The sequence below is a fragment of the Erithacus rubecula genome, assembly GCF_903797595.1.
Source record: "Erithacus rubecula genome assembly, chromosome: 3".
NCBI classification, from domain to species: Eukaryota; Metazoa; Chordata; class Aves; order Passeriformes; family Muscicapidae; genus Erithacus; species Erithacus rubecula.
The window spans coordinates 88,952,966-88,979,441 of NC_136689.1; the positions used below are offsets into that span (position 1 = coordinate 88,952,966).

At 38.3% G+C, this 26,476-nt stretch overlaps 1 protein-coding gene across 3 annotated transcripts in view; it reads left to right on the forward strand.

The window, feature by feature from the left end:
• The window catches only part of TEX10 (testis expressed 10), a 54,060-nt gene that overhangs the window by 18,468 nt on the left and 9,116 nt on the right, over positions 1–26,476 (forward strand). For all 3 annotated transcript variants that reach the window (XM_079300244.1, XM_079300246.1, XM_079300245.1), the window contains 4 exons: positions 2,104–2,279; positions 3,018–3,195; positions 18,301–18,389; positions 19,511–19,644. In XM_079300244.1, coding sequence (XP_079156370.1) covers positions 2,104–2,279; positions 3,018–3,195; positions 18,301–18,389; positions 19,511–19,644 — 577 coding nt within the window. The remainder of the gene's footprint in view (positions 1–2,103; positions 2,280–3,017; positions 3,196–18,300; positions 18,390–19,510; positions 19,645–26,476) is intronic.

Below are 26,476 nucleotides of genomic sequence, written 5' to 3' on the forward strand. Positions count from 1 at the left end.
TCTTATTATTTCTGGGGACCCAGAGCTGGATGCAGCATTCCAGGTGGGATCTCACCAGAGCAGAGTAGAGGAGCAGAATCCCTTCCCTCGACCTTCTGCCTATGCTGCTTTAGATGCAGCTCAGGATACAGTTGACTTTCTGGGGGATGTGATCTTTTTCTGCCACTTAAAAAATCAAACCTCAGGTCTCTCAGCAGTCCTGGCACCAGCTAACATAGTCAAGTTTTGGGAAAATTGTTCCCTTCTACAGCTTCTTTGCTTTGTTAATCTTCTGTTGTGGTAATGCCTGAGTACACATAATTAGATCTACAGCCAGAAATAATCTTATGCTATGCTCTGAACATTATAAAAAGTGTAGGGAATATGAAAGACAGGGAAAACCGCTTGGGAATATCCCATTTTCCTTCTCTTTTCACACAGAGTGAAGAAGAGATCTTTTCATACTGACTAATTTCCCTGAGGTTATATAACCACTGTTCTCTGTACTTACCTGAAAGTCTTGAGCATCTCATTCAGCTTCATGTGATCATAGGACTATGTGGAAAGCTTTAACTTTCTATCTTTAGACATCACAAATAGCAGTAGTTTTGCTCTTAGTCTTCTACATGAATCTGTGACACTTTAAGTAACAGAAGAATGAAATCTCAAACACTCTTTGCAAAAAAGTATGACTCCACTTAGGTCTGACAAGACATTTGAAGACAGCATAATATTGGTGTACTGCACTATTCCATTTCTTTCCTTTAGAAACAAGTGGGTTTTTTTAATTTCTTCAAAATGTGGACTGTTCAGTAGCTCCTGGACAACATTCATATTGTTTCATTCAATTTGACGTCATTGCTCCTTCAGCCCTCCTCTGTTCTCCTCATTCTTTTAATTTTTTTTCTCAGAAGCTTGTCAAGAACAGTCTAAGAAGAACATAATTCACATTGGAACATTTTCCTGGAATTTTTTGTGAATGTTTTTATTTTTTAGGTGTGTCTGAATCAAAGAGTAAAGTAGGAGCTTTTGGCCTGTTGCTGCCTTGCAGAAAAAAACCCCAAACTTGACTGTTTTATTACATGGTTCAGAATTAAGTTTCGTCTTGATATTTTAGTTTATCTTCATTCTTAATCACTGCACACATACCATGCACGGTGTGTATATGTGCTTATATAGTGTGTGTCTGTATGTGTGTACACATGTGCATTTATATACTGGTAAGAGTCTGAAAAGGCTATTCAGCCTCACAAATTGCCTTCAGCACTGAGCTATGTGAGATGCTATAGGAAGAAGGTAAGAATTACTTTTACATACTAAGCTTCCAACCATTTGAAGCTTGCACTTCCTCAGTCTGCAGAGCTTCTGTGTGTTTATCACTCAGTGGGTATCATATAATGTCTGTATCATGAGTTTTTCTCACATCATTCCTTGGACCAGTCTAAATCAAGACCATCTGCAGCATTCTCTGGCAGGGACTGACAAAGCTCAGCTGTGTCAAAACCCAACTTACTTTTGCTTGTTTAATCCTGTCTCCTAGCTTCATTTGATACTAGCGTCCGATTCTTTCTGTGGAAGGCAAATCAAATATTTTATTCGCATCCACTATTTCCATAAAAGATTCAAGTGAAATGATCCATGATTGAAGACCATTGAGCCCACCTCCAACTCACTCACTTCAATGGTCTGTTCTCCAGGTTTTTCCTGCTGTTGAGCAGTTCATCTCTATGCAAGTCCCCTTCCTCTTGTGTCATGGAGACTTAATTTCCTTAAAAAGTTTTTGGTTGACAAGTCTTTGAGTGGAATCTGTATCATCGTCATGCTTCTCTTGTTGACATCTTGACAGACCTACTTTGAACTTCTTGTCTTGGATGTTGCATTTTTTTTTCTTGTGATCATCACTTAAATAATAAGCTGATGAAATGCTTGTGGTTTCTAAATGATACTTGATTTGATAAGCCAGAATGACATAGAAATTGTCGCCCATGAAAGATGCGATTAATCCCTCCAGTTGTTTCAGTTTGATAGAGAAAGGAGAAATAAAAGCAACTTAACAATGGGAAGAGAAGTTTGTGTGGGTTTCTGTTGTTTTGTCCTCTTTTTTTTTTTTTCCTCCCTCTTTAGAAGTCGAAGTAAGGTTTTATCTCGTTGGTTGGCTGGCTTACCTCAGCAACTGGCTCTGCTTGGCTTGAGGAACCCTGAGCTTTCCAATCAGCTCATTGATATCATTCATTCCGCTGCTTCTCGTTCGAACAAGGAATTGTTGCAAAGTTTACAAGCCACTGCTGCTCGAATATACGGTAAGATTTTGACACTACTGCACAAGGAATTTTGGCCCTTACAAAGGGAGGCAAATTGAATTAGGTGGAAAATCCTGTTGTTTCCTAGGTGAACCTAAATATTCCGTGGTGGGTGGGGTTGCAGATTGGTTCAGTCCCCTAAAGATTAAAGTGAACTATACATGTCATCTACTAGAGAGTAAAAAGATTGAGATCTTTAGTTCAAATTAGTAGGACTTAAATCTGATAGACTGCAACCTTTAGTTTTTGTGTGTCTGAGAGTCATAGAATCATTGAGGTTGAAAAAAAACCTCCAAGGTCCAAGTGATAACCCAGGACTGCCAAGTCCACCACTAAACCATGTCTCCAGATGTCACATGTTTTTTGAACACTTCAGGGGATGGTGATACCACCCCCCTTCCCTGCACAACTTGATCCAATGCCTGACTACCCTTTCAGTGATGACATTTTTCCTAATAGCTAATCCAAACCTCCCCTGGTACAACTTAAGGCCATTTCCTCTCCTTCTGTCACTTGTTACCTGGAAGAAGAGGCTGACTTACCCTCACCTGGCAGCAGCCTCTTTTAAGGTCATTGTAGACAGTGTAGGGAGTGATCCAAGCCTCCTATTTTTTAGGCTAGTATTGCCTCTTTTTCCCCTCTTTCGTGTTGGTTGCAAGCTCCTCCTGTGGGTGGGTGGCTGTTGTGGTTGGTCAGTGCAGCCGGGCGCGGGGCGCTGACCGTGTGTTGTGTGCGCAGATCCGCTCGAGGGCACGCTGGTGCTGCTGCCGGCCGAGGCGCAGCGGCGCCTGGTGCAGCTCGTCTACTTCCTGCCCTGCCTGCCCGCCAGCCTGCTCGCCTGCCTCAGCCGCTGCTGCATCATGGGCAGGATGTCCTCCGAGCTCGCCGCCACCCTCATCGGCATCCTGCACATGAGGTACCGTGCTCCAGCCAAAACAGCCCTGGGCGGGAGCTCTTAGGCATGAGGTGTGAGCTTGGTGATCAGTTTGCACACAGAGAACTGATGCACACAGAGCAACTGATGGTGTGGTTGGCCTGTTGCTTTGGCTCTGTCTTTACACTGCCTGATTTTCTACAATACCTGTTGAGAAAATCGTTCAGCTGTTTAGGTTGGAAAAGACCTTTAAGACCGAGTCCAGCCATTAGTCCAGCATTGCCAAGTTCACCATTAAACCATGTTTTTAAGTGCCATGTTCAAAACAATCCATATTGTTTTATTGTCTCTATGTATTAATGAAGTCTGCCAAGAATTTTCATCTTTAAATACAAACATTAGTGCTTTTAATACCTGGTTTTTTTCAATAAAGATGCAAAGCAGCATTAGCTATCTCTTACAAAATCTGTAAGGCTGCATGGTATGGAGCATCTTCTACCCAGAACATCATCACCAGTGGTCTTTGTTCTGCCACTAATTGCAGCTTTTCCTTGTGAATGCTTCAACCTGACACAGCTGAAGTGAAAAACAACCAACCAGTTTTTCTCATGTTCTGCTTTCTTTCAGTTCACTTTTTCTCCAATTACTACACCTAAATAGCCAAATTATAGTTGCTAGGCAAGTGCCTTGTTTGAAATTATTCATTCTCTTGATTTTTTGTTTGTCCTGGCTTGAAAGAGGGTAGGTTTGCTTGTGAAGTCAAGGAGTGAAGCTGCTGTTCCATTGATGTGAGTGGAGGGCTTGCTGAGATTTCACAAGAATGTTTTGTTTTGCTGCTTCTGGGAAAAACGTGTTTTTCTCCATTGGTCAGTACTGTGAAACCTTGGATAAACAAGCAGGAATTAATCTTATATGAATTATGCTTGAAGTCATTCTTGATGCTTTTTGGATCTGAAGCATTTTTAATTAAAATAGGACACAACACAATGTACTGTCAAATGCAGAGCTGTTTGTATTAGCTGTGTAACATGTGGATAAAGTGACTAACATAGGAAGCAACAGTACTGAAATTTATATCCTCTATATATAATGCATTACTGTTGTAAAAGTGAAATTCTGTCTAGTTTTGGGAAGGTGGAGATCATATTTTATTTTTTAGAATGAAAAACTGTCTGCTGTATACTGGAAGCTCAGGGGCAAAGTGTAACTGATTCAAAGACAGTCATTGTAACAAATGAAGTCAGTAATAAGCACTCAGGTGCTTATTTTGTTGTTAGATCTTAGCAGATCTTCATTGTGGAGATTTTTGTAGTAATGGAGTGCCTGTTTTCTAAAAATTACTGTAAGCTGCAGGTGGTTTGTGGGCATTTGATCCTTTTGGCAGAAGATGCAAGTGGCAGATGAAAGGCAGTGTTCTTAGCAAAAGTGGGTTACATTCTGAGAGCAGAGGAGGAATAAATTCTTTGTTTTCAGAAGTGCAAAGGAAGTATTTTGATTTGAATTTATGGCATTTGGAACATGTTTTAAACTTACTTTGGATTCAAAGACTAAAGATAATCAAGCCAAGAAGTCTATCTGAAATCACTAAATGAAAAATAAATGTACTGATGTATTTACAATAGTGCAGTTTTTTGTATTGATAATTCCTGACAGCCCTTCTTCCTGGAAGCCTGCAATGTTTGATGAAACTTGAAAAAGAGAGATTGCTTTTGACCAAACATTGTTTTTATTTGATAAGCTTCTTCTCACTCAATTGAGAGCAATCAGTACTAAGAACAGGAAGTTCATTAGTTTTCTTTAGAAGCACATCTGAAAATAATACAAGTCCTTGGAATGATTAAAGTTACTCCTTCATAAATTAAGTGAATGCAAGGGATTAAAAATGCATTCTTACCTATATATCCATGTTAAAAACACTGGTATAGGTTTCAAAGGGCTTATAGATGACACCTTTTTTTAGCTTTGGCTTAAAAGAAATGTATTTTGTGGAAGACTTTTTTTTTGTTTGTTTTTTTTGGGTTTTTTTTGTGTCAATTATCAGGGCAATAAAATTTTATCCTAAAAGATTCATTTAGGGTGCCTTAAAGACCTAGGGAACCAAGGTGATAGAAATGTTTTTGTCTGAGTGGGATATCCAAAAAAAGTTGCTTTGTCAACTTAAACATGCAAAGATAGAGAGATAAGTAATAGTAAATACTAACTTTTCAAGAACAGAAGGGTCTGATACTTCTTTTCCATTGGAAAATAAGTTGTACAGTCTAGGAAACAATAGCAGATTTTCTAGATATGAACCATAGCTGGGTTTTGAGATTTATAATCTATTATTGCACACAGGGTAAATGAACCTATTTTCTGTCTTTTATCAGAAAGGCTAAGCTGAACTATTGCATCCAGTTTTGTGGCTCGTTCTTAGATAATGACATGGACAGACAAGTGAGTTTCAAAAAGAGCAGAGAATGATAGTCTGTCAGTTGTGATAATGGGGAATGAATGAACTGACAAATTGATATTTTAGGCAGATAAGGCTGGGAAGAAGTTGGAGTCGGTTGTGTAAAAGACTTTTGAAAAGGAATGGGAGAGTGCGGTTTTAGCAGGATTAAAAATACAGACCTTAAATGTCAAGAAAATGTTTAGTTTGAGTGCTAGCAAAATTTTATGAAAGCAGAGATACATACTGGAATGGCTTGTGTAGCAATGGGTATAAATATACTTCACTGGAAATGCTTAGCATCAGGTGGGATGTGGATGGCAGAGGGTAAAGCCTGGAAGGAAGTAGAGGGACTGGGGAACCCCTGGTCATCGTTACAGCTCTTGTGATACTGAGTTAAACTTCCAAGTTTGTCAAATGAATGGTCCATAAAAGTTTTTGTAATTCCACATTTCTGTGCCACAGCTTGGTCCATGGGACATTTTCTGTATTTTAGATTGTGGCTTGGACAGAGAAACTCCCAAATCCTTGGGGAGCCGTCCTTTACGAGTACCCGCTGGTGTCAGTAGATGGCGCTGTTTCTCTTCCGGTGCTTTCCCGTTCTCTGTGCTGTGGGATGGCTCTCCCTGAATTTCTCCTATGGAACCTACTTATCCATCACGCTTTAAATAGAGTGCATTCGGGACCATCAGAGGGTTTGGTGCTTATTCTTAATTTCTTCAGCAGCCTTTATTCCCGCACTGTTTTGACTGGCAGACAATGGCTGTTTTTACGTGCACCCAAGAGCACTTGCATGGAGCTGTGTGTATTTGTCAGGGACCAGCTATGTTGAGGTGGATTCACTGAGAGTGCCTATGGATCATAATAAAACTTGCAGTTATTCCCTGAACAATCTTTAGGAACTCAAGGAACTCGCACATTTTTTGTGCTTGAACTATAAAACTAATAGTAAGTGTATCCAAATGGTTCAAAGCACAGCCTTGTGATGATATCAGGTGGTAACATTAAGTTGTAGCTATTGTGTGTTAACTTTCAGACCTTCTTATTTTTTGTTGTTTATTAGAAGTGAATGTTGAAAATATTCAATAGTTGGTTTTTTGGGGGTTTTTTTTGGATTTTTTTTTTGCAATGGTGAAGTGAATATCCAAGTGGTGTGCAGGAGCCCGTTAAGTGAGCTCTGTGTGCTGAGAATGAAAATTATATTTGGCAGTGTTTCCATATAGAATGAGAAGGTTTCTGAGCCCCTGGGAGGTTGGTTAACTATACTGTTAAATTGTTATTTTGGATGCTGGTGTGAACATGGCCAGATTTGCACTAATGGATCATGATCTCTGTGCCATTGAACAGACATTGCTGTTTGGAATCTCTGGGATGACTATAGCTGGTGAGTTTCAGGTGAAACTGAGGATCAGAAGGTGTTGTAGGGGCTTAATTTCCCTGCTCTTCTCAAATGCTTGCCTTGCACTTACTGTATGGGATCTGAGATGTAAGTAGTTTCAATAAATCCAGGCAGGTAGAGTTCTGAGAGATGAAAGTGTGCCAGGATTTTGGGATATAAGTCATACAGAAGCAGGTGAGGAAAGGTGTGGAGCGACATGAGTGAACAGTCTGTCACTTCTGCCTGAGAAATGAGAGAGAGCAGCTTCTTGACAGGAGTTCTCTGAGTTGGCCTCTGATTTAAGCCTCTGATGAGCTTGCATTTATGGAGAAAAATGGAAGGGTCTGGGTAGTATTTTAGAAAGTGTTTTGCATCAAATCTGCTGGTTGGACTTTTTTTGGTGATCTTTTAGGTGGTACTATTTTGATATATTGAGATAGGCAATTCATCTTGATGCAGTGTGCCACATTTCTAGAAGAGTTAACTTCAGTATTTATTTTTCATTTATGATTTCTTGGAATAACTATTGAATAAGCAAACAATACTTCACTGCTAGTTAAAGGTGAATGGTTCAATATATGGCATGAGTGGATCTTTTTACTCGAAATGCCAATCTTAGTTTCACCTTGACAGTGGAGTTCTGGTAATTCCTTGATGCTGTGGATATCAACAGGTAGACAGTTCTCTCCAGGAAGTGAAGAAATATATAAAACACTGATGGTCTGATAGGGACTAAGGTAATAAACTTTAGCAGTATCAGAGGTAGAGCTGGGAAAAATTTTGATGTAATCTTCCTATGCCTGCTTTCTGCATTAATAGGGCAGAAAGGCTACTTCAAAATGATTTTAAAGAGCTAGTGAGGCATGTGCTTTTTGAGCACTTTTTGGAAGATTTACTTCAAGGCAAGTATTTTTGTCAAATGTGGAAATGCATTAAATGTTGTAAACATGTCTTTTTGTATAAGGTAGATTACTTTGTTTGCCTGAAAAAGTGGTCTGCCGTTTACACAGCAAATTCTGTTCTTTTGCAGTTGCAGAAAAATCCATTTGTCAGGCTCAGTGTTTTTGGTTTCCACTCAGTGACTTTGTGATGATTGAGGGGCAGATACTCTTGAAAACAGAATTCTCTTTTTTCCTTCCCTTTTGTATATGATGCTGTGTTTAAGATGATTAATGTATAATCTGCATACTTACTGTTACGTGTTCTGTTCTGTGTATTGTGGATTAAGAAATACAGATTATGGGATTGTGATCAAATATATAAATGAGGAAGTTAGATTGCTGACTTTATGGCAGAATTTTGCTGTCTCCTCTCATTCCTTGAAGAACAAATAAACTCAAATGCAATTTATGTGCCTTATTTATGCATAGTAGTTATGGTTGTTTTACAACTTTTTATCCATTGGAACAGTGTGTCTGGAAATTATTTCACTGTAATAGAGAGTTGGACAGATAATATTTCACTGTCTAGATAAAAAACAATGGGAGTTAATTTATGGCATTTCTCCCTTGAAGTAGGGTGTCCATAAATGAGATCTCCAATGGCTTCAAACAGCTTTTTCTTATTCTTGTGGGACTCTTTTTCCTGCTGGGGTCTTGCCAAGAGTTGTTTCTGTTGTTGTAGAAGAGGAGCAGGGTGAGGGCCATGTAAATGAAAGCTGAGTGCTCTCTGGCATAAAGTGTGTGAGAGTTCCAAGTTTTCACAGGTTTGAGATAACCCTGGGGGTAACTTGTATTCTGCTTGATGTAACTGTAAATGGACTCTTCTCTTAAGAAGTAGTGTCTTTAAAATATTCTTCTGCTTTCCAGACAATAATGAGGGAGCTCAGCTGCCCTCTCATCAGGCATCCAGGCAGGCCTGTTGCTTCCTGCTGTCCTCTGGAATCTGATGCTTAGAAAGAACCGAGATGGGTGTTTTAACATTTGTTTGCTGTAAGATGTGAAGGGTTTTAGGGTTATAATAGAGTTCTTTATGGATATTTCCTTTGTAATTAAATACTACTTTTTTGTTTATTTAGCCATCCTAGTTATTTTATCTGCCAATACAATGTGAGGAGGCACAGTGAGAATGCAAAATGTATCTAATAAAGACCCTCTATACTGCTTGATTAAATAATTATTGGATGCATAATTATAGTCAAGTAAAAGAAAAATAGCGCATTCCCCCAAAGTGTTTGCAACCAGGATAAAACTTGGAGAGGATGTTGTAACACATTATTGTGGTTAACAACACTGAAAGAAAAACTGAATTCAGTAATTCTCATGCAAGTAAAGTGTAGAAAATATTCTAGACCAGTATATTTATTTTTAAAAGACATCAATAAAATGAAAGTTTTTGCCAAAATATCTGACTTCACGTTAAATAAATTACACCAAACAAAGAAGAGGAAGCTCAATTCACTACAAGTGGTATATAATGGAAAGTCAGCTCAGTACATCTTGGAGAATAAGTGAAAAACAATAAATGTATAGAGAAGTATAGCAGTTATTAATGCTAGGAAAAATTGTTGCTAGGAAAATTGCAACAATAGTGAGGTCTGTGTTCACTGTAGTGCCTTTTCTGGCTGTATTTTTACACCCCTCAATTTAGAAACAAAAGTAAAGGAGGCAAGTATTAAAACGGTTGCAAAAGTGCATAAGCACTATTGAATAAACTAAACAGAGTGTGCTTTCAGAATGCTGGCTTTTCCCTATTGTGGTACCACTGAGGATGAAGGGTGAAAAAATGATCTGTTTTCCTTGCTGCAAGATGAGAGAGGATCTGTAGTTCTTGGGAATCAGACTTCGGGGCTACAGTGCATTCCTTCATCCACATCTGTTCAGGAAGTTTCCTTTTTCTTGCTCACTGTTTTGTGCATGCCTAGGACTTGGAAGAGAGGGAAGTCCAAGCTTGTATTTAAGGACACAGCCCCTAAATTTTTCCCCAGGTTGGTTGTAGTGTGAGGTTCCTAATCAAAGGGAAAAGAGTTATGTTGCTGCACTACAATTGCTGCCGTCAGTAAATGCCATTTGCTCATTAGTGAATGTTTCTTCTGATTTGTTCTCTCATTTATAATGTGAAAGCAGTGCTTTGCTTCAGACAACCTCTGCAGCTCAGGAGCAAATGAGCAGCTGACAGGCTTACTTTTAACAATGCATAGCTTAAATTGTTGTTTTCTTAAAATAGGCTTCATATTTTTCTTCAAATCCCTGGTAATTCCTTTCAGATGTTTGTTGTATTTTGCCGCATTTTCGAATGGAAAGACTTGATCCTTCAAGAGAGATAATGAAAGTTAAAACAAAAAACTCACACTAACAAACCAGTGGCTACATGTGGTAACCTGTTGGAGGAAAAGGAAGATAAAACCCCTCACTTGCTCTTGCAGCTCACATTCAGGCCCTGTACTACCTGGAGCTAAGTTGGTGTCGTCTGAATGATAAGATGGGTGTAAGTTGGAGAAGTATTTGAAGATTTAATTTTTGGTTGGTTTTTTTTCCATTTCTTTCTGTTTTTTTTTTTTAATTTTATTTTTTTTTTAGCAATTTCACCATCATTTTGTGATAGTCATGGTTTCCTGTCTTTTTCCGAACTGATATGAAAATGAGGGGACTGATCCTCATTAGCAGTAGAACTCAAAACTGATTTGATTAAGTTGATGCAGGGACAGGAGTTTATACTTTATTGCAGTTGCATTTCAATCTGACAGAAATTATTTTTCATTAAAGCTGAGCAGAAATAAATTGTGCCAAAGCTGAGATAAATATTGCCACAGGGCTTTTTAATGTTTTAAAAGAATATGTTTTGCAGAAGTTCAAGTATGTGCCTACACTGGGAGAAAATATATATTTTTCTTTCATAAAGGTGCAACAGTCCTGGTGTGGTACCGGCATGTGATTTTGTCCCTTTCAGTGTGTTTTGTTGTTTATACACAGAGTTCCTTACAATGATGGGAATGTTTGGGACGTATTGTAACATACTGTCCATGCTTGTAGGTAATTCCATTAGTGATCTCTTACCTCATATTTGACAGGTGTTTTTACATGTAAGTATTATTTTAAATGGCAGTCAGACAATGCAGCTGTCATTACACAGCTGGCTGGCTGTAAGACATGCAGAGTTCATAACAGTTCTGTGAGAAGGCTGGCTAGAAGGCACACCTGTACAGTGTGGTTTTATCAGCAGAACAGTGTTTCTGGGCTCAGACAGTGACCCTTGGGCACTGTGCTGAAGGATTTGAATTGCTCCTCTAGAGTTGAGGGAAGGATGCTGCAGGATCTGTGGGGAAGTCTCTCACTTTTGATGCATACTGATAAGTAGCTGAACAGTTCTGTGTTGATAGATAAACTCTGGGCTGATGTTAAACTTGCTGTGTTGAGAGGTCATAGGTAGCACAGGTCATAAAAATAGGAAGCCAAAAGAAACAAGGAAGCCTTTTCTCTACACTTCTGTGTATCAGTAAAGATTTTTTTTTTTTTTTCAATACTAATTTTGGTTGATCACAATGGAAGATTCACAAGTGGTAAAGGAGTGCTGTTCTTTGTATCCATGGCCCTGGGTTGTGAAGGAATACTCAGCCCCGTTTTATGCAGTGGAAACAATTCTTTATGATCCTTGGTTGCAGTGTGATTATTTTGGCTGTTGGGGAAGAACTTCACTACTCATATTTCCAAGGCCTTAACTGAACTCCTGGAAATGTCAAAAGAGCTGCTCTGCTGATGAGCTGCAGAACAACAGAACATGGAAGGTGCTGGTGTGTCATTTCCACTGTTAGGCAGATAGAATGTCTGAATTGCTTTGTCAGGAGACAGAAAAGACAGGGTAGCCTTGATTAACTTACACTTCTAAGTACTTCTGTATGCAAAATAATGTGAATGCTTGTGGACTTGTGTTATCTCTCTTTCTGGGTTGCTCCTTAGTAGTCAACAGTGATGTCTGTCTTCTGTGTGTGAGCTGATCAGTTCTACCCACCATCTCCTGCCTTTAAACCAATTATCCCTTGATATAAGGACCTTTGTTCCTACCCTGAGGCTGCTTAGATTTCTGGAATTTTTTCCCCTAAATGTTATAGGGTCTTTCATATTCATGTGCAGCTACCATTAACAAGATTTCTAAGAGACGGATCAAAATTTTTTTCTTTCAGAAACCATTCTGTCTATTCCCAAGCATAAGACAGGTGTTCATGTGTCAGCTCATTTCATCCATTGTTGCAGTGTTAATTTGCCTGATGCAGGCATTGTTATTACAGATCTTAGTTATTTTTAAAAATAAAGCATGCCAGCCATCTCAAAAAAAACCCAACCCCACAACACCAAAAAACAATTAAAAACACCCAAAACCATGACAGCATTTGTCACTCTGTACTCTTAGTGGTGTCTGGGAAGTTCACAGGTATCAGATTGCTCACAGCTGCTAGTTCAGTTATCCTTGCTTTCTCTTGGAGGTGTTTTGCAAGGTGAATGCCATCTCATCCTGGTAATTCCCTTTTGGTTTGTTGGATTCTATAATATTTTGTGCAGCTGCTTGAACTTACAACAGGTTATCTTGAGGAGCTGTTCTGGGATAGGAACCAGAAGAGTTTCTTCTCTGGTGATCAGAAATGGGCAGAGTAGCTGCTGTCCTGTAGCCTTTTCCTGCTTGATTTACCATCCTCATGCAGTGATTGTCTGCTGGGTGTACAGAATCTTGGGAATTTTCTGCTCCTGATGTGTTTGAAGGACCATTTAATAATAAATTAATAATAGTATCTTGGTGGTTAAAGCACTTGCTGAGGTTGCAGGAAGTCTGTATTCACTGTCTTCATCTGAAGGGGGGAATGGATTTCCTATTTCCTAACACAGAGACTTAGTCACTGAACTATTTTGAGGATGTGTACTTAATAATTTTATTAAATTTTATTGACTTTTCAAAGAGTTGAGGCCTAGAATGCAGTTAGTTTTTTTCAGGAAATGAATGAATCAGCTACTGACTGTGTCTGTGACTGCTTAAATGTTCTGTGTGGAACAGATGTATCAGTGAAAGAAAGAGGGGAAACTCCTTTTACAATGATTGTCTAACCTAGAATTTAAAAACAGTTGTGGGAGGGCTTGGTTAAAATCTTTGATCAGTGGTTGATAAAATCCATTTAAAAGACGATCACTTAGTACATTCCAAGTTGTGTATCTCAAACTGTTGTCTTGCCAATGTTCAAATAATTCTGTAAGGCTTTGGGAATGCTCTGCACCAGATATTCCCAGTTATGGTGTTGGGACCATTTCCCTGGAAAGTGAGGGAATTGGATTTTATTTTCCCTGAACAGAAAACACAAACCCTTGACCTTGCACTTCCCAAGTGTTACAGCCCTCACATTTATGAACAAAAGGACGATAATAGTATTAATACCTCAGAATCTTGCATTTACTTTTTTTAGTTTTACTTTAAAAATACTTGGAGACTGCACTCGGGCTTGAAATCAGTCACACTTCTTTTTCAATTTTATTGCTAAAAAAAGAATCAAATCAAAACCCAACCCCAGTCCAAATTCTAAGGAAAACTTGCTTAGCAAGTGCTGGACAGGTGCATTGCTGTCTGTGCTGGAGTTTGAGCAGAGTGTTTTATAACAGGACAATTGGAAGGATGATTTCTAAAATGAGTGCAGCAAGGTTCCTAAGAGTTCTTCTACTAGAAACCTCTAAATTACCCAAAGACTCCTTGTGACTGTATAAGCCAAAATCAGCACCTTGAACCTGAACCATAAATCAGTTGGTAGCTAGTTTGGGTCAGGAGGCACAGAGATAGTCTGCAATTGAGAAATAACCACCTGTGCTCAAACTGCAGTTGTTTTATTTTGCAGCTGTGTGATACAGCCAACCTTAAAAGAACAACAGCATGAACTAAAGTTGTGAAGTCCATCTGGAATTAAAAGAAAATTTTGCATCAAATGATAAAAGGAATGCACTGTGCACTTCTTTGACTGAGAAATATTTGCTCTGCTAATGACAAGAGAAGCAGTAATTTTTAAGTTAATTGATTCTGCTTTTCTTTTAATACTATTTGGTGTACAAAGCAGGTTACTTCAAGGTGCAATTCTAAACCTCAAAAGAGAGGTTCCCACAGAGAGCAGGTGACCTTATGGAAATTACAACATGTAATTCATCATAGTTAATGTGGTTTTGGACTATGTGACTGGAGAGGTCTCACTTATATGCAGTCTGATAACAGGTTCCCATTGTCAGTAATAATTTATACAAAAAAGAGAAGTTCTAATATGCTTATTACCTTCCACATATAAAGCAGATAATTTTTGTAGTCAGATGTCTGACATGTCATTTACAGGCATCTTGAAAATGCATTTTAAAAGCACATACAATTATTCATGGTAGTCTTAATATATTAAACCAAAATTTTAAAAATAATTTCTAATGTACTTGGAGTACATCAACATCTGTTCTAGAAAGAAATCTCTCTAGTTCTGTGTTCTTTATCTTATTGTTTAATTTCCTTTACTGCAAAATTGAGCAGCTTTAACAAATGTCTACATTATAGGCACTTGGGTTCTAGAGGTAATTGAGGTGATGACAGCTGGTTGGACTTGTATTTAAACAAATTTCTATGCTGTAATGCTACTCTGTTTTATTAGAAAGACATTGGTTTTGGTCTTAATTTATTGTGAGATTCTCATGTGGTGTTTCAATTACATGATTTCATGTTTTTTTTCCAACCTTCTTTCTGTGTGGAGTACATCACGAGCACTGAAGGAAGGAGCATTTTCTTCATGTTACAGTTTGGCCCTGTTTCAATAGGAGGCTCCATGTTGTCTCTATTGTATTATGTCCCACTTGGAAAACAAAGGGATTCACTCCTGCACCCACCCATGGAAGTTTTTTGTTGTGCTCAAGTAATTTTCACAGCTGCAAGAGATGGGAAGGTGATGTTTTTCCCAGTTTAAAGATGAGGAACTGAGGCAAGACAAAGGTGTAGACAGAAGTATGTAGAAGTACCTGATAACTTTAGGAATTCATTTGGGCTCTAATTTTTCAGAATACATAGCATCTTCTGTCTTGAAAACAAAAAAATGACCTCAAATAACCTTGTAAGTTCAAGTGGAGAAGTAGAGATCAGATGGGTGCTGCTCTTAGAAATGCTAGAAGCTGTATTTCTTCACAGCTCTTAGTGACGTTTTCATCTTTTAATCACTGTTGAACTGTTGCAGGACTAGGGGTAACTAGCTGGAAAAAAGGGATGAGAGAAGCTTCCACTATGAGTAATGTGAGCTTATTCTGTCCTGAAAGGAAAAAAAAATAATGATACTTGAAGAAATGTGTTACCACTGACTTCTGTCCTCTAATTCTAAAAAGTATTTATCTCACATCTTGTGTAACCTACCTAATACTTTCTTCTGCCTTTTTAATTTATGCCTCACACACTCTGCACATTATAGATGATGCAATAAATAAGGCAGGGACAGTTCAGATTACGTTATCCTTCATGGTGTAATCCTGATTGATCCATTCATCCATGATTTGAATGAGACCTAGTTCTCTTTTTTTTTTTTTTTTTAGAGGAAATATGACACATATCATACTCTAAGGTGTATAGAGAGGCCAAGCTGAAGATCAGAGGCAGCTTTCTCTGTCACTTTCTAAATTCAATGCTAGATTATTTTTAACCTTAATGCTCTTTTAACATTGAGGCTTCTTCTGTGCATGAAATAGCTTTCACTTTCTGAAGAAGTAAACTGCAGCTGAATTTGGGGAGATCTTGATTTTGTGTGTGTGTGTGACTCAGTGTAGCTTGTGGAGATCAATCTTAAATTAAACCATTTAATAGCTCTGTCAAGGGTTTGTTCCTTATGCTGCCTCCATGTTCCCAGGGCAGAACTGCAGGGATTCTCTCTGCTTCCTTTTGTGTCTGTACCAGTGGCCCTTAGCCTGGTGTTCTCTTGGGATACTTAACATGCTTATCCTGTTTGTGAGTTTGTAGATGTGTGAGAAAACAAAACTGATGAAGTATTTCATTTCCAGATGTTTAGCAGTAAGCTTTGGATTATTTTTCCTGTCCAGACATCTCCTAAACTATTGCAGTTTCTGCTTGCTAACCTGCAGTGAATCTTGAGTTTTTGTTCAGTCTCTTCAGGAGGTTATATAAAATTCTTGCATGCATTTGTCCTATTGTAAGGAATTCAAAGCATCTGCTAACTGTTACTTATGGAAATAGAATTTTTCCAAGAGGAATTTTTTAAAATTTTATTATTTTGACCCATATTCTAACAAGATTTGTCATGCAAATCCCTACTTTCTGAATTGAGGCTTATGACATGTTCTTTCTTTCTCTTTTCCTACCCAGGATTTATTTATTTTCATATTTGCCTGATTACCTTTGCAGCTTCTCATCTGTCATTCTCTCCCAAACTCTTGCATTCCCACCATTTTGCTCAGTGGTTGCATCACACTTTGAGTTTGTGTGTCTAGTCCAGAAAGTCCTAAACTGTCTTGAATCTCTCTTTATGCTCCTCACTACTTACTTTGGTTAAAACAAGTGACCTCAAGTCAGACTTGTGGTCTCTCTGCATCAGCTTTAGGGGAGATTCTTCTGCTGTGCTGAACAGGACATGGATTTCACTTTCACTTCTGGTGTATGGATCTGAGTCCTGTTTGAATATCCTCCTTATGTAGGGAAGTAGTGGTGAGAGCTCTTGCTGATTTAGTTGAGTATGTGTAGAGTCTCTTTCATGCTGTAATGAATGAGACTAGGACTTCCTTGGAAGGATGGAAAAAATTCACCATTTTCCTGGGAAACCATTGGCCATAGGATTTGTCCTGGGAGAACTTGGCAGCCAAATAGCAGCCATAGGGCAGGGAGGAGATTGAGAGACTGTGGGTTAAGGAAGAGACTGTGGGTGAGCCTGGCCTCAGGGCAGGGCCAAAGGCCTCCTAGGAAGCAGAAGGGAGCATGCAGAGCTGCCTGCACTGCAAAGTCACCAGGTCACCTGGAATATGGCAAATCTCTACTGCCAGGCATTAAGATTTCAATGCAAAGGGGGACTTTTATTTAATAAAGCCTTTCTTGGTGCTCTCACATAACGATGATTTTTCCCCTCCCTAGAACTAACTATCCTACATGGTAGTCTGATGGAATCCTGAAATTTTTCTTTAAATGAAGAAATTTTGAAATTCTGAGTTTTTCTTCTTTCTTTTTGACTAACTCCAGACACGTGCATATTCTAGCTGTCATTTTTGTGGATGCTGAAATATTATGGATGGATTTTTGTGGGTGGCAAAATGTATATGCCTGGCACCAAAGTATTCCAAATTTGATATTTTTGTTCCCAAAGCACAGAGCTGTAAAAAAATCCTGCATAACAAGCTTTCCAGAATTTTGTTACCCATGAGCTAAGCCATTTTGGCTGTTGGCACAGAGAAATTAGGAAAAAAATTGATCTGAGGCAGATAGTTGGCTTGGAAAATTGCATTCAGAAGCTCTGAAATTTCACAAGATTGTAAGAGTGGAAAGCAGCAATCTCTTACAGCAAAGATCCATAGTCTGTAGTGCCAGTGCCAAAAGCAGCATACAAGGCAATTTGAATAATATGCATTTTTGCATAATGTGATGTGGGTCTGAGCTGCAGCCTTGTGAGGAAAGCATGTGTGAGATGTCCTTGTTCCCAGTTCCTGGCTTCCTCCTGGTTCTGCACCAACACATGGGCCAGGCTCTGCCATTAGGTGGTCACTGGTGTTTTGCTGTGAGTTTCCACAAGCACTGGCTTCTGATTTGAGACACCAGAGTAGGCTGGTGCTCCACTTGTTCCAGATTGCCCTTGAGAGGGAAAGTGTCAGACAGCTTTGATAACGGGTTTGCTCCTGTCTTTGCATATTGCTCCTTTTCGTGTTTTAAATCTCCAACCAACTTTTTATCTTAGCTGTGTTTAATAGCTTCAGCAGTTCTGGAAGAGATGCTGAGACTGCTTGAGATGGGGCTTGTTGTTCATGTATTAAAAATAGTTTATATGATGAAAAATAGGCTCAGCATTTGTAATATAAAGACTTTTACCAATTAAAGGAAGTAAAATTAGCTTAATTTATGGTGCCATCACTGTACTGAAAATTATACCAGTATTAATGAAAAGTTGCTATCTAAGTTAATTTAATCATCTTAGCAACCTAAGGCCATGCAGGGGTACAAAAATCAGTGTGCTTCATCTTTAAAAGAGCCTGGTTTTGAAGTTCTGGTTTTGAAGCTATTCAAAATGCTATTCTAACAAGTATTAGAAACAGGAATGCTAAAACTGTGAAAATTTAGGCATGCTAATTGATTGTATTGTGTAGGTAGGTTGTGAATTCTTAATTACATGCTTTTTAATAAACTGTCTGCTATTGGTTTTGTGCAGATCATCGTTTGCAGGCTGGAAGTGCCAAGTGCAGGATAATTCAGTGAATGATGTGGACTATTTCAGCTTCTTGTTTTCAACCCTTATAGGTAATCCATATGAATGTAATAATTCAGAATTAACAAAATGAAATTTGTTTTGATAGTCAATTACTGAATTTAGTTTAGAGTAAACGGTTTAGTAAGTGCTTCCTGAAAGTAATTCTAATCTTGCTATATATTTTTATACGAGATTTTATTTTCTTGATCTGATTTTTGACACTATTTTTACACTTTGTCATTTGGGCTGAATATTTGCATACTTTTTTTCTAGCAACTTTCTTAGGAAAATATGAGGAAAACCTAAATTTAGCATATGACATAAGCAAGATTTTTTTTTCCTAGCTTGAAGTAAATGCCTTTTATTGGCTCATAACAATATAAATGAGTGCCTCTGGGATTTCCTGTGAATGTGCTTACGCTATTAAAAACATTCCATCAGAATAAAGTAATCAAATTACGTTAAAGTGAGCTGGCCAAGGTCAGTGTGAGAGCAGAGACTTCTGCTGCTCTTACTCAGCTATAAAAATAGTTGTATTCTGTGGTGATGCAACTTTGGGAAGTTACAGTGGCTAAAATTGCTTAATATTGCTAAGAAGTAACTCTCAATAACTTGTGCTGTGGTAAAAAATAGCATGTTTCCTTCATCACCTTGGTAATTTATAATGTTCAGCTACTTTGTTTTCAAAGATTACCTTTTTGTTCCTAAAATGATAAAAAGAGTGCTGAACTGATAGAAGATGAAAATGAAATCAAAGCCATGTAACTCTTGTGGAGTAATTGTCCTGTTTTACTAAAACATCTAATACCTGTCTAGAAGTAATAAGACAAATGATTTTTTTTTTTTAACTCCGAGGTGATGTTAGTGAACACATGAGTATTTTGCATTATGCCCATTTTTATTATTTTTTTAAAGATACATATATTGCAAATAGCCTAAAGTTTTTTTTATATCACATTATAGTACTATTGGGTTGTTAATTTTTTTGTCTTCTTTCAAAACTCAAAATTTCTACTTTGATATACTTAGTTTATTAAACAAAGCAAGAGTTTTTAAGAAAAAATTGTTATGTTAACCATGTGTAAAAGACAATGTTTGTCAGTGATGCTGTTGAAGTAGAGCACTGTTTGGCTTGTTTTGTGATACTGTTGTACTGCTTCTTCTTCCCTAGGGTTTTCAAGAGAGGAGCTGACTAGTCTCCAGGGCATTAGAGGAAAACCACACATTAGCCAGACACAGCTTTCACCTATCCGTCTTTACCTAACTGATCTGGACCAGTTTTTACACCACTGGGCTGTGACAGAGGTAATACATCAACACTAATTCTAAATGACAGCATACAAACTCTGAGTGCTCTCCATCCCTTTTCCACAGATGTCTAAATCCTGTCGTGATTTGAGTTGAAAAAAGAATGAAAAATATAAAAGCTGTAGAACAGCCAACATTTTTTTACAGCTATCAGATAATATTTTGAAGGAAACTGCTTTAAAAGTTGAGTGTTAAGACATGTAGTATGCAAAGCAATATTCAAGGAAAAATTGGTAGAAACCTTGGTGGAAATTCTTAAGTACTAATATTAGGTTCAGCAATATGTTTTGGCTTTCAAAAACAAATTAATTGTAAAAATGCTAATTATAAAGAGGTTTCCTGGAGAATAAGTGCCACTATTAATTAAAAAGCACTTGCATGAAATAAAATTTGAACTTGGAAGCAATATTAAGTTGGCATTAGTCATTATTTTGAATAATTCCTGATTACTTAACCAAAATATGCTGGGATTAGAAACTTCACTCTGAATTCAGTACCTAAGAGCATCATAGGAGCTTAAAAGCTTAATTTGATTGTTGGTTCTAAAGGAATTTGAGCCGCCAAATATTGTTCTAAACAGGTGCACTAGGTGTCTTTCTGCATCAACTCTCTTTATTGTTTAGCCCACCAGAAACCATTTTAAGGTGTGAAATCATGTTTTAATGATGTGCCAATTTGACAATATTTATCCATCATAGTCCTGAATTCAGAAAGAAGAGTGAAACAGAAGGTTTTAGGTGTATGATTTTTCATTCAAGAAAACAGTATAGAAGATTTTTCTACTTCACAGTGTTTAAGTGATAATATTCTGAAATTGATGATGGTCTGAGATAGACACTGTGTGCTGCTATGTATTAGAAAGTATTTTAAGCAGGGCTGTTGTTTGGTACCATGACTGATACACCTTTTTAAGTGTCCTGCCTTCAGTCATTTGGCCTGTGGAGCAGTTGAGCTTTCTAATTTGTTTTGCTTTGTCTCTTCTGGGCAGTAATGAAGTGTTTTCTCACCAAAGTACCTTTCTTCAGTATGGAGGGATCAGAATGCTCTCTTTCTATGTCCTGTAGCTCTGTGAATGCACAGAGTGGTTATTTCTTTCTCAGAGTTGGCATAATCCCATACAGCATCGAAGGATTTATGTACACCTTAACCTGTTTCTGAAAATGTCACCTTTAGTGTTTTCTCCTTCCTCTTTTTGCTTTTATTCCATAAATCTTTCAAAGTTGGCAGTGAAATACGACTGTTTTCACACAGGGAACAGTGAAGTAGTTTGATTTCTTTTTTGTGCCTTTGGTTCCTGGTTTCAAGTTTTAGTCTCTTCTACCACAATCTTCAGTGTTTTGGTGCTGTCAAGGAGAGTCAGTATTTTCAGACACCCGAGACTCACTTTTGTTAAAGTACATTTTCTGAGGAAAGATACAAGGTGCTCTCCGAGGTTGTTAAAGGTGTTGGTGGTCTCTAATGAAAGAGTTGGACATCCTTGGTTAGTAATGAAAGATGATTTGGACATCCTGTGAAGCACTGCACTACTTTTGCACTTAAGTGTCAACCTGAAGTCTTTTCTGTGTATGAAAGAGAATAGGAGCACAAATCCCATGCATCAAAAATCTATGTGAAGAAGGATGAGACTTTCTAGACCCACCTGATTTTGTAGGCTTTTAAACAAAGAGAATTCTGTCTCATTTTCCTAGTGAGGATGGTCAATGGATGGAGTAAGTAGCCTAGAGACATTCTGGTTCCCATCTATGGGTGTGCTCAAAACCAGGCTGGACAAAGTGCAGGGTGACCTGCCCCAGGTGACTCCACTCGAGCAGGAGTCTTGGATTAGAGGAACTCAAAGGTCTTTCTTCCAACTCAAGGGATTCTGTCATTATTTGAAAACTCCTTCAAGAAGAAAACCAGGTCTTTCTGTTTACCATCAGCAAATCTCTTTGTTAGTTTTGCTTTTTAGACATAATGAAATTCACAGTATGAGTAAGGGTTTGTTGTTTTCTTCTATTTGGTAGGTTTGTTACCTATTTATATATTTGATCTAAAAGTCAAGCTGCTCCCATTTAAGTCCCCCCAGGTACTGCAATGCTGTTTGGAGTGTTCCTCCCAGGTTGGCTAGGTATTTTTTCCCATGGAATTTTGTGAACAGAAAAGTAGGGACACCTCTTCAGTAGCTTGCTTTCATACTGGAGAAAAATTAAAATCGTCTTGCCTCTGATCTGGTAATAATGGTGACATACCTGGTTGTGTTACAATGAGAAGTGATCATTGGTATTGAGGCAACCATTTCCTTCTATGAGTTGCAGAACTCCATTCATTTTTCACTTGTCTGGTTTTGATTTCAGATGCAGTCACAGATATGGTAAATGACACATTAACAAACCCCCATGCTGAAGCTCTTCAGCTTTTAGATTACTTTTTTCTCTGTGTTTCTAGTACACAGAGAATATCTAATACAGCACTGTGTTCATTAAGTTTTGGAGGGGTTTTATCTTTTCCTTGTTATGAGTACCATTCTCCAACCTCAAACATGTTGACCAATATGCTATATAATGCTCAGTTTCTAAAAAAATTATTCTGGGGACTCTAGTCCATTAAAACCTCAGGGGAAAAAAAAAAACCACACAACAAACTGAACAGCAACAAGAACAAAAAGACCCTAACCAAAAAAGCAAACCCCAAAGTTGCAGGCTCTAGGGAGAAGAAAACTGACAGCAAATCATGAGTCTCTCCTAGGGTGTCTAGAAAGACAGTGTGATATGAGGGTTCTGCTTGCACTGAGTTTGAGGGAGGTGGGTTTGGAGACTGCTTTCTGCCAAGTGGACATAGTTCAAGGTGTGATAGAATTTTGGTGTCAAAATATTTTTAGCTGTGGCAGAAAATTGCTTTATTTAGATAGAGAAGTGCTACAGGATATAATAAACCCCAGCTTGAATTAGTCATGCTTTTGGTGGAATTTGGTATATTGTAGAGCTTCTGAATGCTAACCTTTCATCTGTTCCCTTGCTGGATAAGGAAGTTTGTGGTGATGCTGTAATGTTGAGCAAAATGTTTATAGTAATTTTAAATACCTGCTAAATGAGAACAGTGCTCGTTGGCTGCAGACCAGGCCTCTACTCTGTGTTGAGAACTGTTTGTTTAAGAGTTCTTATTATGTAGTTGTAATTCAGGATTTCCTCTCAACTGAAAAGTATTTTAATGTGGGTGAAAATAAATGAAGAACTCTGGTGGAGTTAGGATTTGATGGCCTGGTTTCCTATCAATAAATGAGACTAGTGATCAGGTTCCTATTAGTCCTTCCATCGTTTTCTTTCATCTCTTCCACTGGTAGTTTTGTCTGACCCATTGCTAGTTTTTAGCTATCTCTTGAAAAGTTGCAAATACTAATTCCCTGTAAGTTCTATGAAAATAAGCAGGTGGAAGAGAAAAAGCTCTGGGTTAGCACAGGGTGGATTATAACTCTATTCCAGCATTCTGCTTGGCAGCACCCAGCCTGCAGGGGCTCAGCCAGTGGGGTTTGTGGGGTGCTGGGACTCAAGAAGGGTGCCAGGTGTGAATCTGGAGGCCACAGCTTGTTGGCTTTACTGCTCATCATTGTTCCCCAGTGCAGGGGAAGACAGTCCCACCTTCCTGTCCATAGCTGTGCAATGGGTGATGTGTGTCCCTAAGGGTAAGGAGCTGGAAGAGGGAATTTCACATATATAAGGCATGCATGCCAGAGATGCTGGAGAAAAAGCAATGTGCCTGTGGAGAAAGGACAAATTCTGGAAAGGGAAAGAATAACTTGAGACATTTTCAAACAACAGTTTGGACTTCTGGAGTGTTATTATAGCCAGGGCACCTGGTAGCATGTGGATAACAGTAACAAATGCACTTCTGATAGGAAGTAATGCTTTTAGATAGTTTTTAACAAAACCTGGTTTGAGATGGATATTGTTTGTAAATTTTCTTTTCTCTGGAGAGTAGTAATTAGAATCACAGCAATATGATTTTTTTTTTGGGAAGCTTTGAAATACTGGTGATTTTCAGTTAAGGAGCAATGCTTCAGAAAAGTGTCTCTTTAAATGCTGTTTTGCATAGCTCTAAAGGTTAGTCTTCATGATTTGTCTGAAAGAGGTGTTAAATGTGGGAACTTTGGTTCCTTTTCTGGAGGAACTTCTGCTTAAAATTACTTCTGTCTTGTTAAAGCCAATTATTTAAAATCACCCCCCTGTAGCTGAAATAAATGGGACTCCAGAATAAATGGTTGCAGCCCGAGGGAAGAGCTTCAGCCTTGGCTCATTTTAACTGTGCCCATAGTGTTTGTCAGTGATATTGTTCACTCCCCTGTAATTGAATTGCTCTGCCAGGATCGAATGAAAAAGTGCCCACAGAAATGAAGAGTTTAACAAGGTAACCGTGTATACATGGTAATTTCTGTTGTAATATTTGATGTTTGTGATAGTTGAACATTTCAGAGGGGGAAAGCAAATTGCTTGAAGTCAAGATTCCAGAGCTTTATCAAGCATAAAGCTGACTCGAAGAAATAAAGTATTCAACCCATTGTTTAAAATGTTTAAGAGCAAACACTAGGGAAGGTCAGCTGCTTTTAAAATTAAAAAATCTTGAGATGCATGTAGTGTAATACACTAATCCATGTCAAAACCTGTTCAGTCTTATAAGTAAATGCAGTTGGGAAGACTGGATGTGCACAGATATGCTATGAAAAATCGCAGCAAATCAATAAAGATAGCAAGTCAGTGCATATAAATTAAAAGCCCTGCAAGGATGTTTGTCTTGAGAAGTAAACAGTGGTGTTGTAATGCTATAGCTTAACTTGAAGCAAAGATTAATGCTTTAAAAAAACCCTCAAAAATTGTTTACAATGTAGATTTTGAATTGAAGTTCCTGAAAGATTTCAGCCTGTTGTCTTTATTGAGATTTACAGGTTAAAATTACATTGGGGAGAAAAGGCAGCTAAAGATAGATAAACTTCCTTCTAAATAAAATTCTTACTAAACTAGGAATATAATATAATGCGATATATATAATATATAACAACATAATATATAATATAATGGTACTATTTTAATCTTCTTGAAAGAAGACCAAAACAATCTGTACAATCCCATTAGTGTTTAGTAAAGCTACATCCTATCCCAGCTTTAATGTTAAGAGGTGAAAATAATTACTTTCTTAGAAAGTAATCCAAAGCCCAGAGAAACAGAAGAAAAATAATTTAAGTAAAAGGAATGCCTTCTAAAATTAATAAAGCTCTTTTTCAAAAGACGTAGAACTTAAAGCAAACAAAAAGGCCCCAGAACTAGTTCCCACCAGTAAAGCATAAACAGTGAAACACAAACTTTCAGAAAACCTGAGCTGATCATCAGCCCAGTGCTCCATTGTACCTGCATCATACACTTCCAGTGTGTCTTTTAACACTTTGGAGCTGGGAGCTCACTGCAGTGTTGCTGCACATCACTAGCATGAATTTACAGCTCCACTGTAGATACTGTGTATTGTGCTTCATATTCAAATCCTGACACCTAACCTAAATTTGCTCAGAAAGACAGGCTTTGTGGGACGAGAGCAAGTGTAGGGTTTTCTGTGTTTTCAAGCCCTTTTGTTTGGCAGAAGGGCAGAAGAGACAGGCAGGTGAATTTGGAGACTTCAACATCAGATGTTCCTTTGACAGTCCTGCATGTATTCTGACGAGGAGGCATTCAGAGGGGGAGCAATTGGCTGTGGTAACATTTTGTAGTAGTGAGGAAGCTGCAGAGCTGTGAAAGGAGGGCATATTATGCCCCTCCCTGCAAAGGGATAAAACAAAAGCTGTTTTGTGGTGTCCTCTCTTTGAATTTTGCTAGTAAGATGGCTCTGAGAGGAGAACCCAACCTGTGATGTTCTGCAGTTATGGCTTTGTCTACTCTTAGATAGAACAAGCTTAAACCTGGCTGTTGAGCTTAAACCCTGGTTTTGCTGATAACAGAATTTTCAGAAATGCCACTCACCTAGAGAACCAGGGTGATTGTCCCTAGTCCTCTCTGCCTTGTAGCACCAAATCTTGCTGGTATCCAGACTTGAACACATGATCAGATTGTTGGACAGGTGAGCTGTGGTGCTTGCCATTCAGATATTTGTGTCCAGTGGCAAATAAAGATAACTTAGTTTGATTCTCAAATATAGATTTTGTATCAGACCCTGTGAACAGCCAAGGAGCCTGCAGCCAGGCAAGCACCACAGTTAGCAGATGCAAGATGAGTTTGTGTGCTGCTGGTTGTGACCAGGACATGAACTGTGTGTCATAATTCTTCTAAGTCTTTGGAAATACCAAGTCTCTATCAATATGTGGGACACCAGATATGTTCATAGACATTTATAATTCTTAAATAAGTTTCTGCATTCCTATTTTGCTACCCCAAGTGTAAAATCAGTCTAATAGTGTCTTTTTTTTCCCTTACTGCTCACCTGTGTAATATTCTCCTGCAGACTCTGTTCCTCTTTTTGGCTGTTTCTTTTTTTAACTTAGGTTTTGTTTTGTTCTGTTGTGAATGTGTAGGGGTTTCATGTGAAGGTTTTTATGTGTTTTTTGGGGGTTTTTTTTAGGGGTTTTTTTTTTAGGTTTTTTTTTTTTCTGGAGTCAGTGAATCAGGAATATCTTTCACATCCGCCCCTGTGAGCTTAGCCAAGGCAGATGAACAAAGATCTCTTGTTGTACGCAGCTTTCTCAACAACTCAGGGCACTGTGAATATTGCCCTGTCAAATCAATTTATTTCAGAGAGAGAAGCAGCACCTGTCAGGGGAGCACAGTGTCTGATAAGTGAGGGTGCTTCGGGGGAGCTGGCCAAGCTTCAGACACCA